The sequence below is a fragment of the Lepidothrix coronata genome, unplaced genomic scaffold (genome assembly GCF_001604755.1).
Source record: "Lepidothrix coronata isolate B3197 unplaced genomic scaffold, Lepidothrix_coronata-1.0 Scaffold12, whole genome shotgun sequence".
NCBI lineage: Eukaryota > Metazoa > Chordata > Aves > Passeriformes > Pipridae > Lepidothrix > Lepidothrix coronata.
The window spans coordinates 5,804,424-5,816,956 of NW_016690192.1; the positions used below are offsets into that span (position 1 = coordinate 5,804,424).

General features: G+C 42.8%; 1 protein-coding gene across 5 annotated transcripts in view; it reads left to right on the forward strand.

The window, feature by feature from the left end:
* PATJ (PATJ, crumbs cell polarity complex component) overlaps positions 1–11,775 on the forward strand; it is a 138,219-nt gene extending 126,444 nt beyond the window's left edge. For 3 of the 5 annotated variants that reach the window (XM_017805630.1, XM_017805633.1, XM_017805631.1), the window contains 7 exons: positions 1,081–1,198; positions 2,836–2,876; positions 3,158–3,280; positions 4,376–4,480; positions 7,755–7,858; positions 9,561–9,684; positions 11,185–11,775. In XM_017805630.1, the coding sequence (XP_017661119.1) occupies positions 1,081–1,198; positions 2,836–2,876; positions 3,158–3,280; positions 4,376–4,480; positions 7,755–7,858; positions 9,561–9,684; positions 11,185–11,331 (762 nt within the window). In that variant the 3' untranslated portion in view covers positions 11,332–11,775. The remainder of the gene's footprint in view (positions 1–1,080; positions 1,199–2,835; positions 2,877–3,157; positions 3,281–4,375; positions 4,481–7,754; positions 7,859–9,560; positions 9,685–11,184) is intronic. The other 2 variants (XM_017805632.1, XM_017805634.1) reach the window with 2 other exon arrangements.
* The last annotated feature ends 758 nt before the right edge of the window (positions 11,776–12,533 follow it).

The following is a 12,533-nucleotide window of genomic DNA, read 5'->3' on the forward strand; positions in this document are numbered from 1 at the left end:
AGGACAGTGATTTCTTTCACGCGCGTTGCGAATGATATTAACTGGGCCATGAATTGGCAACCCGAGGTGGAAATTGTGCTCTGCCTGGTGTTTGTCACTGACAGCTGCACACTGGTCAGTGGAGAGAAGTGCTGCCAGAGCTTTTGATTCACCGACTAATGCGTTTAGGGGAAGAAAACTGTGCTGCGGGTGGAGAAGGACAGACCAGATCTTTTGTTTTGTACAAGGCAGCACGGCTGGAAAGGTCTGACCTTCAGTGAAACCTGTAGTTCAGACGCACTTCCTAAATTGATAATTATGTTTCCTCAAGGGGCAGAGTCTAAAGATAAAGCCAGATAAGGAGAGAGGGAAAAGGAGGGCTGGAAGTAGATGGCCAAGAAAGGGTAACATGAGAAAGCAGCTCTCTTTGGAGGTTCTCCCTTTGTAACCTGGCATGTTCTTCTGGAAATGGGCATGTTCTTCTTCTTGGGCAAATGAAAGGAGCAGGGACAATTACAGTATATTCAGCTAAATAACAAAGCCTGTACATTTCTGCCATGTTACAAAGTGGGTGTTGGTCTTATCCCCACCTTGTGTGAGAGAGGAGCTGTTTGGTGTTCTCCTAGATGCCTCATGCATGCAGGTGAATCACATGGAAGATGCTCATCATCTCCCCTTCTTCTCAGGTTCAGAGACACACTAAGAATAAGTGAAAGGAGGGGAACAAGCTCTCTAGAGCTGACCTGAGCAACAAAGGCATTAGGTGTGCATGTAAGGGAGTGATGCACCATAGAATCCTGTAGGTTGAAAAAGACCCTTAAGATCACTGAGTCCAACCATTCCCCCAGCACAGCCAAGGCCACCACATGTCCCCAAGCACCACATCTGCACATCCTTTAAATCACCCCAGAGATGGTGACTCAACCACTATGGGGAGATTTTGGTAGGTTTCCCCTACCAAAGGGGTTCGCACTTGCGTGACCAATGTGGTATTTCCAGTCTGGTTGGCACAGAGCACAGCTGTGCCTGTATGTTGCAAGATCTGGTTTAAAGTTAACATTTGGGTTTGACTCAGAGGTTTTTATTTATTTTTAACTTAAGGCGAGCCAACAGAGTGTCCACAGCCACTTCCACCCTGCTCTTGCTCCAGTCCTCTCCACCTTACAGAATTTCGTCAGCACAAAGAGATCTTCAGCAGATGTGTCTCAGAGAAACTCAGGTATAATCTGGGCAGCTGTCAGAATAGCTGTGTGTTATTTGCTTTATATTTGGGCTGCTTTAAAAGCAAAACTGAATACTTGAACCTGGTTTTCCTGCTCAGCCTCCCAGAAGACATCCCACTGATGTTTTAAGACCCAAACACTTTCCAGCAGATGACATTATTTTGATGTCTACTAGAGGAGTAATAGCTCCTCTATTTTAAGAGCAGAATTCCTGTACCCTGCTATTCCCCAACGCCCTTGTCAGAGGCTTAGCACAGGCACGGTTCTCGCATTAGAAACAGTTTTCTCAGGGAATAAAGCTGCCACCACTTCATTTATACCTTTGTTGTTCTTGAGTGTATGAAGGGGTGTTTTGTAATGAGAAAGTCACAATGTCCAGTTTGCAGATTTAACAAGTGTTAAATCTACGACCGGTGGTAGCTTGTGGAGAGCCTGCTGCAGGAGTTGTGAATCTTTGCTCGTGTCTGACCATGAGACATTTCTTCTGGCACTTTGCATGCACTGGAAGAGGCTGGTGGCTTTTGGGCAGCCTTCCTTGTGCTGTTTGAAAAGGCCCTGCAGCACTGAGAGGGCATGTCCTCATGCCCTGATTTGGGGCTCCCAGGGCTGGGCTTCCCACTGCCACAAACCTTGGCAGTCCTGCCTTCTGCACCCACAGCAGCAGCACCTGCATGGCCATGAGGAATGCTGATATATGGGATAGTAAAAAATCGTTGAATTTTGGAAGAGACTAATTATGCTTGCCTTCTGAAAGGTGCTTGAAATAGTTTAATAAAGTTGATCCAAGTAGGGGTTGGTGTAGCAGAGCCCAGGACCTGATCAGCTTGGCGAGTTGTTTAGTCCTGGTTTAAACGATGCCCCTGAAGGTTTTTTCCTTTCTTTCCCCTCCCCCCTTTCCCCTTCTCCCTCCTCTTTTCCATTTCCCTTCTCCCCTTTCCCCTCTCCATCTTCTTTCCTCATTTCCTTTTCCCTTCCCTTCTCCCTTTTCCTTATTCTCTTCCCCTTTTCCTTCTCCCTTTTCCTTCCCCCTTTTCCTCCCTTTTTCTTTTCCTCTCCGCTTTCCCCTTTCCCTTCTCCCTTTTTCTTTCTCCTTTTGCCTTTTCCTTCCCCTTTTCCTTTCTCATTTTCCTTCCCCTTTTCTAATATTTTAAGTACTTTTGAAAGCCCTATGACTGGATATACACCAGCCAGACTTCCTGCCTGTCTATTATTTACCACTACAGCACAGAACTGGAAGAGAAAATCAATGGAACCACACCAGTCTCAGAGCAGCCATGTGCCCTTTGTGCAGGAACACTGTGATTTAGGAATAATAAGCCAATCTTTAATTGAGTGAAGGCACAATGGGGCCCTTCTGCAGGCTGGCAGAGTGCTGCTGTTCCACAGATTGTGGCTGGGCTACAATGGGTGTCACAGTGACATCCATCAGCCGGAGGGATTATACCCGTATTCATCCTTCCTCCTCCTCCTCCTCCTCACATGAGCAGCACTGCCTGGTTTGGCACAGGAAGGCTCCACTCCTGCTTGGTGATAACTCTGCCTGGGCAGCAAGGGACTGTTGTCACCTGACAGTGTTATCTCTTAATTATATTATCTCTTAATTACAGAAGCTAATTGTTTGTTTCTTTATTAGTAGGAGCCGATATGGGCCCAAGGACTGTGGAGATAACAAGGGTCAGTGAGTTATTTTCTATCAATTCATAAAGCTGACACCTTTCACTGAAGTTGTTCATTTTTGTAGCATTTCTCACAAGTCAAATTGCATTATTTGTGTCTGCAGGCAGATGTTGGATGTGTGCCTGTGTTTTGGGACCTGCATGTGTGAGGATATGTGTGTCTGTCAAACCTGTTTTCTTCCTGTTCCACAAATCAGATGACTCAGTTATTACCATACCCTGAACACTGACCCCTATGAGTTGCCCCAATTTAAAATGTTCTGGTTTGCTTTGTTTCAGGGTCCAAATGATGCACTCGGTATCAGCATAGCAGGAGGGAAGGGAAGTCCACTGGGAGATATTCCCATTTTCATCGCTATGATTCAAGCCAGCGGTGTGGCCGCACGGACCCAAAGACTCAGAGTGAGTAGGGGGGTCCTCAATATTTCCTGTTTTATCTGCCATGTGTCCCACAGAGCCTCAAGCACAGCTGTATATGCTATCACTTTGATAATGTCTCATAGCATATATGTATATGCTTTTTATATAAAATCAAAACAAAAATAACCACAAAACCAAATCTGCCCTTCTCTTGCCATTTTAATTAAACTGTGTCTTGGGATAATGGCAATTGTTGCCTATATTGGAAAAGTGATGTTAAGAGAAAGAACTTAAGTGCATTTGCAGTGATCTTGGAATGTATATGTCCATCCAGACCCAGGAAGGGCAGCAACAGGCTCTCTGGAAACTCGCAAGGATTTTGGGAACTCCAGACTGGGCATCATTTAGAGCTCAAACAAAGTAGAAATCAGAGCAGAAATTATTTTTTTGATCTTAAGGCCCTTAGAAAGAAACACCAAAATAAGGCACTTGTGTCAGACCCACAGCATATGTGGGTTTCCAGGGATGACTGTGGTGAAGACTTCCAGTTTTTGAGTTAGTTTCAAGGAATCAAAAGTATTGAAAAGAACTTATTGTGCAGATCCAACTATTTTGGCCCATGAGATTCATTAGGACATGCTGCTACATTCGTGCTGTGTCTCCAGTAGAATTAAACAATAGCACTAAGTGCCAGGGTCAAGATCATTTTTATGTCGAAGAAGAAGAAATCATCCAGGTTAATTAGATTAACATCAGAAGTTCCTACTTTTCTATACAACATTCAGCAAGTACTTACACAGTCTGGAAGAATATGAACTTGTCTGCATATTCAAACACAAATGAATCTTTTCTGGATGGGAGGACAGCAGTGAAAATCTCCCTCTCTCTGCTTGCAAATGGAAAGAGTAAAATACAATTCATCTTTGTTTCTCTGATCGTATTGTTAGTTTTAAAAAATCCTTATTGTTCTTGCTCTGAAGAATGGGAAATGATCACTAGCAGTGCAGAATCCTCACAAAAGGGATCCTGCAAAAGAGAAGTGTGACTGTGCAGTGCCAAGTTCACGAGGAATTTTAAGCATTCTTAATTTTAATTTTCCCTAATGGTAGTAATTTTCCATTACTGTTGTACTTTTAGGTTGGAGATCGGATTGTCAGTATTAATGGGCAACCTTTGGATGGGCTGTCTCATGCAGATGCTGTTAATCTACTAAAGAATGCTTATGGGAGCATTATCCTGCAGGTATGGTGATAAATTGAACATGCAGCTGCATCAGGGTAGATAAATGGCATTGAGGAATAAAAAAACCCCTGAGCATCACTGGCACAAGGCATCACAGAATTGCAGGGTGATTGCTGATGGGAATTACACAGAATGAAAGCAAGAAATCATTTCCATTCAAAAATTCTTTATTGCCATTCATGCAGGCTGTGAGCATGATTATATAAAGCGTAACAAAGAGAACAAAATAACTTGTTGCTACACATGATAAATCAACAAGCTCCCAAGTTGTGGGGTTTTTTTAATTTGAAGTTAACTAGGAACAAGAAATTCTCTGTGTGTGTGTGTGCATGATGTAACTAGACTGGAACCCAACTGCCCACAGTGATGGTTTCCATGTTCTTGAAAGAAATTCGAGAAAAATTATAGCATCATCATTAAGGCAGTGCTGCCTAGAATTGAATATTCTACAGGTAATGAATAAAAACACTCAAGAGAGAAAACAGTGCTGTCACTGCTATGTTTCTTCTGCCACAGTGGTTCTAATTGCTGTCTGCCAGGATATTCATGCACAGTTTATTTTTATGTTTACACAAGGAAATGGGAAAAATACTTGCCAGATAGAATTCAAAATTCTCCTCATTTTATTGTAACAATTGGAAAACAAGCTGAAGACTGCTAAAATCTACTCTAATTCTCTTTATCATCACAGCATTTTGGATTGGAACACATCCTAAGGGATTTTTGCAAGCTTCTTGCTTGCATTACAACACAAATAGAAAAAAAAAAAAAAGAAGGAAAGGGGTGGAAGGGAAATTAAATGATAATAAACTCAGTTTTAGACTTGCTTATTCTTTGTTTTGTCTGTCCATGAACTGCTGACCCAGTAAGTGATGAGCCAGTTCCAGAGCAGATGGTGTATTTGTGTAGTTCCATTGAAGTCAAAGGAAACACACAGATATGCCCCAGCTGAGGATTCTCTGTTAAATTATAGTTATCATATTGTTACTAACGTTGAGTAATTTCACTTTCCATGTCAACAGTATTCCCTGAATAGAAAATGAAAGCTTGCTGCAGAACCCAAAATTGCTCATCTTGAAAGCTGTAATGCAGCATACTGCACCTCATCAAGGATTTAAAAATATTCCTGATGGAGCACACACATAAACAAAGAGGTTCTTCTAGAAATGTCTTGGTTTTTCAGTTGACTGTTTTTCTTCCGCATTTTTGCTCTCTGGCTTAAAACGAGCCCAACAGTCTTTACAGATGATACAGGTTTATTCTGATAGAGTCGAGTCTATTTTCCTTCATTAAAAATCTGTTCTATGAAGGTGGGATGTTGTATTTTAATACTGGGAGTAGTGTTGAGGCCCTGCTATAGTGTGGTGATGCAGTTGCCTCACACACTAACCACAGGAACTTCTCAATCACCAAATTGCTCTTTTTTATTAAAACAATCTAAATGGAATAATCCTATCATTGTGATAATCATGACTGATGTGTCATTAAGTAATTCTGTTTATTATCAGGTTAGACCACTTCATGGCAAACTGCTTTGAAAGGTCAGATAATTGCGTTCAGTGGTGTGGAAAGGCTTATTATGGGAACGTCATGGGAAGGATGGTAAAAGAGTTTGCAAATGCTGTTTGCAAATGGGAGATTAAGGTCTCAGGGGAACAATCATCCCTTTCGGCTGTTTTGATGCTTTGGTTTAATTTAATTTCTTTTCTGCAGGTGTAGTAATGAGATAAGGGGAAGCTTTTTTACAAGGTTGTTGAACTCTGATACGTTCTTACTGCCAGCTGAAGATTTTTGAATATAGATTTATTTTGCCCACGTTTTATTGAACAACAAAACACGACAAGTCCTGGCTGGCATTCCTTACCCTAATGCCACAGGAAGAAACCTTAATGGTGTCTTTGGTGGCTGAGCTAGGTGCAGCTCCCATCTACTGGACCGCTTCATTTAGGGTATCCTGGAATCTGGGTCCTGGGATGCAAAATTCACATGAGAACCTCTTGGCTCTATCACCCTCTTGGCTCCAGTTCATTCACAGGAGGGAAATATTGTTATGGAAGAATTGTGAGCATTCGTTTAAAACAGGGGATTTATAGAATAGATTTTTTTACTTTGAAAAGGTACATTTTCCTTAAGCCATGTTCACAGCAACTAGCGGAAAAAGTACCTTTTCATTTTGATAAAATAAGGCCATAGCTAGCTAGAAGAAATATTGGAAATATATTTCCTGGCTGTTTTTCACTGTCTCTGAGCTGAAACAGTAAGTGTCAAGCAGAGAAGAATATCTCTTCAGAGGGAGATGGAGTTAGGAGATAACCACAGCATGTAGTTGTTGGGAAATTGATGTCCTTTCAACTGTAAATACTTCAAATCCAAACCACTTCGTGGTGGTCTCTTTAAAATTTTTCCAGAAAAAAAGCAAAGACTAAAAAATTAGCATCAATGGAAGGTAAGTGCCAGTGCCTCACTACCCTCATCGGGAAGAATTTCTTCCCAATATCCCATCTAATCCTGCCCTGTGGGAAGCCACTTCACCTTGTCCTGTTACTCCACTTCCGTGTCCAAAGTCCCTCTCCAACTCTGTTGGAGCCCCTTTAGGCACTGGAAGGAGCTCTAAGGTCTCCCTGGGTGCTTCTCTTCTCCAGTCTGGACACCCCCACCTCTCCCAGCCTGTCTCCATAGAAAGATGCTCCAGCCCTCAAAGCATCATTCATCATGGTTTCAGAATAATAGAGGAACCAGAACTGGGAAGTTTAACGATCTAGTTTGTTAAGTTCATGCTAAAAATTGCAGAAAAGTTGAAACCAAGGATGAATTTGTTCCCTACTCAGTGAACAAACCATCTGAGGTATTTCAGGGCCTTTATCCAGTAGCCCTTGGATCTCAGTATTTTGTTAAAGGTTATGGTGGTCTCTGTGGGAGACCTTTACTTTCAAGCCCAATCCTGGACCCTTTGTGTTGACTCTGTTTCCTTGACAAAGTAACCTCTTTCTCTGGATTGTCCGAAAGGGCTGTTGCCTCTGCTCAGCACCCAAGTGATGGTCATATGAAGGCAAGAGGAAGCTTCACAGCAAAGTTTACATTAACCCTCAGAAAGGTGGCTGCTATAAAGTATGGAATTAGTAGATTTAAGAGAGTAGGACTTGTATTTAAAATTTGCTTGCAAAAAAGTCAACAGTTGATTTTCAGAATGTATCAGCTATTTTCTGCATAATTAGCCAACATGGTTTTGGTGCTAAGTGAATTTACATTGTATTTTCTTGATCCTGCTGCTCAGGTCGTGGCTGACACCAACATCAGTGCCATTGCCACCCAGCTGGAGAGCATGTCTGCAGGGTGCACCCTGAACTCATCCTCGGAGCATCCTTCCGAAGATCCTGAGTAAGTCCATACTCCCCTGCAGAACTGAAGTGGATTTCATGCAAGGGAACAGCCTGGAATGGTGCAGGAGGTCTCTCCCATTGCTTCTCTCTCTAATTTTCCATCACTTTTAAAATGAAAACTGTGACCTTCTCCACATGGGCTCGTGTCTGTCTTCACCCGCTGACAGAATACGCTTGAGTAAATAAGCACAAAATGTCAAGGAAAAAAGTATCTCCTTTCTTTTCCAATGTTTGCTGACATAGTAGTTCTGCCCTTGTCTGTTGGCTTCCTTGTCTGGAAGGAGTTAAGATCATGGCAATTTGAAATAATTTGTTATTGGCACACTGAGAAAAGATGTGTTAAAAAAGCCTTTCAAAACATGTCCCAGAAATTTCTTTGTCTTTTGAATCTTTTTAGCTTTACAACTCAAAAAAATCTGATTAAAACAATTTCTACTTGTAGCACTTGTGTGTGATGATGGAAGTTAGAGATCCAGCCCTCCCATGCATCGTTCTCCATCATGTGCTTTTTAGGGCAGCTTGTAGTTATCATTTTGAAATTCATTTGACCTTCATTTCAGTTCATCAGCTTCATTATGTTCTGCATTTTCATTCTTTGATTCATTCTATTTATTTTAAGAAGCTGAGATGCGAGTTGCTGCCCTACCTCAGGGGATTTAAGTATAAAAGTTAAGCTATTTATGCTGCATTCTCTAGTCTTACAGTGTGAGATACTGTTTTTATTGCTGCTCTCAAAGGAGAATTGCTTGCTTCACAAAAGGATTTGTATTCTTTTTTCATATCAAAACAGTAAGGAAATTTGGATGTGCAAATGTGAAGCAGAATTAGGTAGCTGTATGTATTTAGTGCTAACAAATGCCTAGATAATAGTCAGATTAGGCCGCACCCTTAGATGAGTGGAAGATGCCAAACAGCTTTCACAGAATTAGAATCACTTAGGTTGGAAAAGCCCTTTGAGATCATTGAGTCCAACTATTCCCCAGCACAGCTAAGGCCACCACTGACCCATGTCCCCAAGTGCCACATCCACAGGGCTTTTAAATCCCTCCAGGAATGGGGACTCCACCACTGTCCTGGGCAACCTGTTCCAATGCCTGACCACCTTTAGTCGACAATAATTTTTTCTACACATGTAGAACTTACTAATTTCAAATTTGAGATGGATCTATTCATATGAATGGTCTAAATTCCCAAAAAAAAGCCTTCCTTTGCTCAACGTAGGCCATGAAAGTCCCTGAAAAGTTCACAAGGACAGGGGATGTAGGTCAAATATTGGCTGTTAGGAAACAGCCCAAAGAGCCTGGGTAGAGCTGACACTATAAACAGGAGTGATCTTGGCTGCATCCTGTTAGACTCTTTCCTCTTGCAGTTTCCACTTAGGCAGAGAAAAGATGACAGAAAAGAAAGCAATCTCTTTATTACAGGCAGCCACTGTAGATCAGGGGAGTCTCACTTCTGCCTCAGAGATAAGTGCTCTTGGTGAGCTCTTATTAAAAATAAGCATTTTCCAAGTGAGGAGCTGAGGCACGCGGAGCAGTGTTTCAACTCTGAGCTGTGCAGGAGTGTTTCAGTGCAGGGGTCATGATTTGTGACTGTGTGAAAAAGTTCATGATAGATGAATGTCTCTGTAAGTGTTCCTTCTACTTAAAGTCCCCAGAGACAGACATTGCTGTTCTAAGTGATATTTATTGTGTTTTCAGAGCACATCAGCCTAAGATTATTACTTTGGAGAAAGGCTCTGATGGACTGGGATTTAGTATTGTAGGGGGGTATGGAAGTCCCCATGGAGACCTGCCCATTTATGTCAAGACTATATTTGCCAAGGTATCTTTTATTTTTGTTTTCTCTGTATCATCTTTAAAAACAAACCTAAGATTTGGCTTGGGTAATATATTATGTAGTAGAAAGCAAAATGTACTGTCTGAGTACATTGATGTGAGTTAGCAGACCCAGAACTCACAACTGGCTTCTCAGTTTATATTTCATATTCCTGATGGCTGAAACAAGATACTTTATCTCAGCAAAATTGCTCTGTGTACTTGGGAAACTTGGTTTTGTACATTAAAATATTTATAAGGCAGTTTTCTATCTGTAAATCTCAAAAAGCCTTCCAAGATGTATGGAGGTATTATTTTTACCTTTGTGCAGGAGGGAGGCAGTTGCAGAGATGCTGTATCTTGGCGGATGAGTTTCAGCTGAAAAACCAGGATTAAACCCATCTCTGACCCCAACCCTGAGTGTCTGGGGAGGATTGGGGGTCCCTGCCATGTACTTCGGAGGCTCTGGCCCCCAAGGCTGCGGAAGACCCGTAGTACAGCCCAGCCCAGCCCCAGAGTAGAGGAGGGAGAAGTGCCCCTTTTCCCACCCATCCCTTTGCTAGAGATGAGCTCAGTGTGGGCCAGCAAGATACATCTGGTATGGCCACGTGAAGGGAATTGTGGAAATGGGAAGACAGTGGGAATTAGGTATCTTTCACCCAGAGTCACTTGTCCAGTGACTCATTTGTGTCAGCACTTGTGGCAGGGTAGATGATATAATTGAGAAAACTTTGTCTGAAAGGGGAGTAGAAGTCTTCTGCTATTCTGGGGCTCAAACCACAAGTATCTTGTCTTTTTACAATTTTCAGTTATTAAGATATTGTGTCTTTTAACTGATCCTTAGGGTTACAAGTTTCTAGATCTGAGTATGGCTGAGAAACCCTAAATGGAAGCTAAATTTACTGCAGTGGGGCCTTGGAGCAGAAGCAGACACTGTGAGCCAACCTCTGGGCAGGCAGAGCTTGGGATTTAGATTAAAGAGCTGCACTCAGGCCTCTGAAGGAGAACAGCCGTTTGTAAAGCTCAGTGGAAGCTTCTCAGGAGCATCATAGAATTGTTTACACTGGAAAAGCCCTCTAAGACCATCCAGTCCAAACCTGGCACACCTTGAGGCCATTTCTTCAGCGGAGCCCAGTTCTGTCTGGGTTGAGGGTAGTGGCCAAGTTGTTCTGCTGCACGAGCTTTGTGTCCCTCCTCCTCCCCACTTTTTAACCTGTTCCTCAGCCCTCAGTGTGGAGTACATTTAAATGCTGCTTTAAGAAGCCTCTCCATAACTATAAAATCTAGAGCACTGCCTTTTTCCAGGGGGGAGCCAATTCTTTTCTGCCCCAGGGTTGGGTCTCAGGGTGAGCCATGAGTTGAAGCCCTTACAGGGAACCCTCAGCACTGTCATTTCACCCAGCCATGGTGGGATTCCCAGTGCTCCATCCCTCCTCATTCCAGCCAGCATTCCAAGGGGCGGGAGGGCTCCGTGTGCTGCCACTGACGCCTGAATTTGCCGTTGCAGGGAGCAGCTGCGGACGATGGCAGATTGAAACGCGGAGACCAGATCGTGGCGGTGAACGGGGAGGCTCTGGAAGGCGTCACCCATGAACAGGCTGTGGCCATTCTGAAGCGCCAGAAAGGAACTGTGACATTAACGGTGTTGTCATGAGTGTCACTGCGCTCATGGAGATAAATACAATTATTTTAGAGCATCAGTAGAGCTATAATAACCCTGCTCAGCCCTGATGTAAAGCAAACCCTGGCAAAAATGAGTCAGTGTTCCCCCTGTTGCCAGGCAGGGTAGTGTGAATCTCCAGCTTCATTTAGCCTTGCACATTTATCAGCCTTTCTCCCCGCCCTCCCCGACTTCTGGTGGCTTTTGAGGTTTCTCTGGACAAGTTTAATTAAGAAACTTCAAAGAACAATATCCGTTTTACTTTATTTAATGCATCAGTTTATCCCCACTAGTCTGAACCCTGGTTTGCAACTGCTGAACCTGGAATCAGTTCACACACAAAAGAGAATTTAGATCATCAACTGATCTCATCTGATGAGCAGAAATAAATGCCGAGTGACTTGTCATCTCACTCATGATTTACTTATGCTAATTGTTCTTTCAAGTATGCCAGAAAACATTAGCAATGTAATTAAATTACCACTGTTCCAAATGATGAAATATCAAATTCTCCTCTGGGAAATTATTTGTGCTCGGCACAGTAAGTCTGATAGTCAAATGTGAACTTCTCATGTTTATCTCTTTGGGTAGGTCTGTGGAAGTTAGTCAGAGGTAATTACTGTGATGTGTCAATTTGCAGCCTTTAGCATGAAAAATAAACGAGGGGAGAGGGAAATTTATTTTTTTAGGCTTTTAAAATGTTTGAGCCTTTTCAGATATTTAGGCAGCATGAACAACAACAGCGCAGCTCATTCTATTCTAATTATATTTTTTAAGAAGAAATGTGCTGATATATGCCAGGCATGTCGCATACAAAGGCAGTTGTTGTCGTGCCAAGTCGCAGCATAATTGTTCATCCTGAAACTTCAATGAAGACAAAAAGTTTGCTTTGGGAATGTGATCTCGTAATTCCAGGAATGGTGGTGAGCAGTGCCTCCGCACGTTGTCTTTAAGGCTCCGTGAAGTTCATCCAAACCAGCAAACTGACATTTCCAAGGGTTTCCCCAGGATCAGATAGAGCAGGAAGAGGCTTTCACGGATCACAGAGGATGCTTTGCTCTTGGGGCTGCTGGAGTTCGGTTTTGGATAATCCCAAGCACCACCAGGCAGTGATGAGATGATCTCCCAAAGCCGGCTGCGGCAGTTTAGGATGATGTTCCTCAGCCCCCTCCAGCGAGCTGGACAGCGCAGTCAAA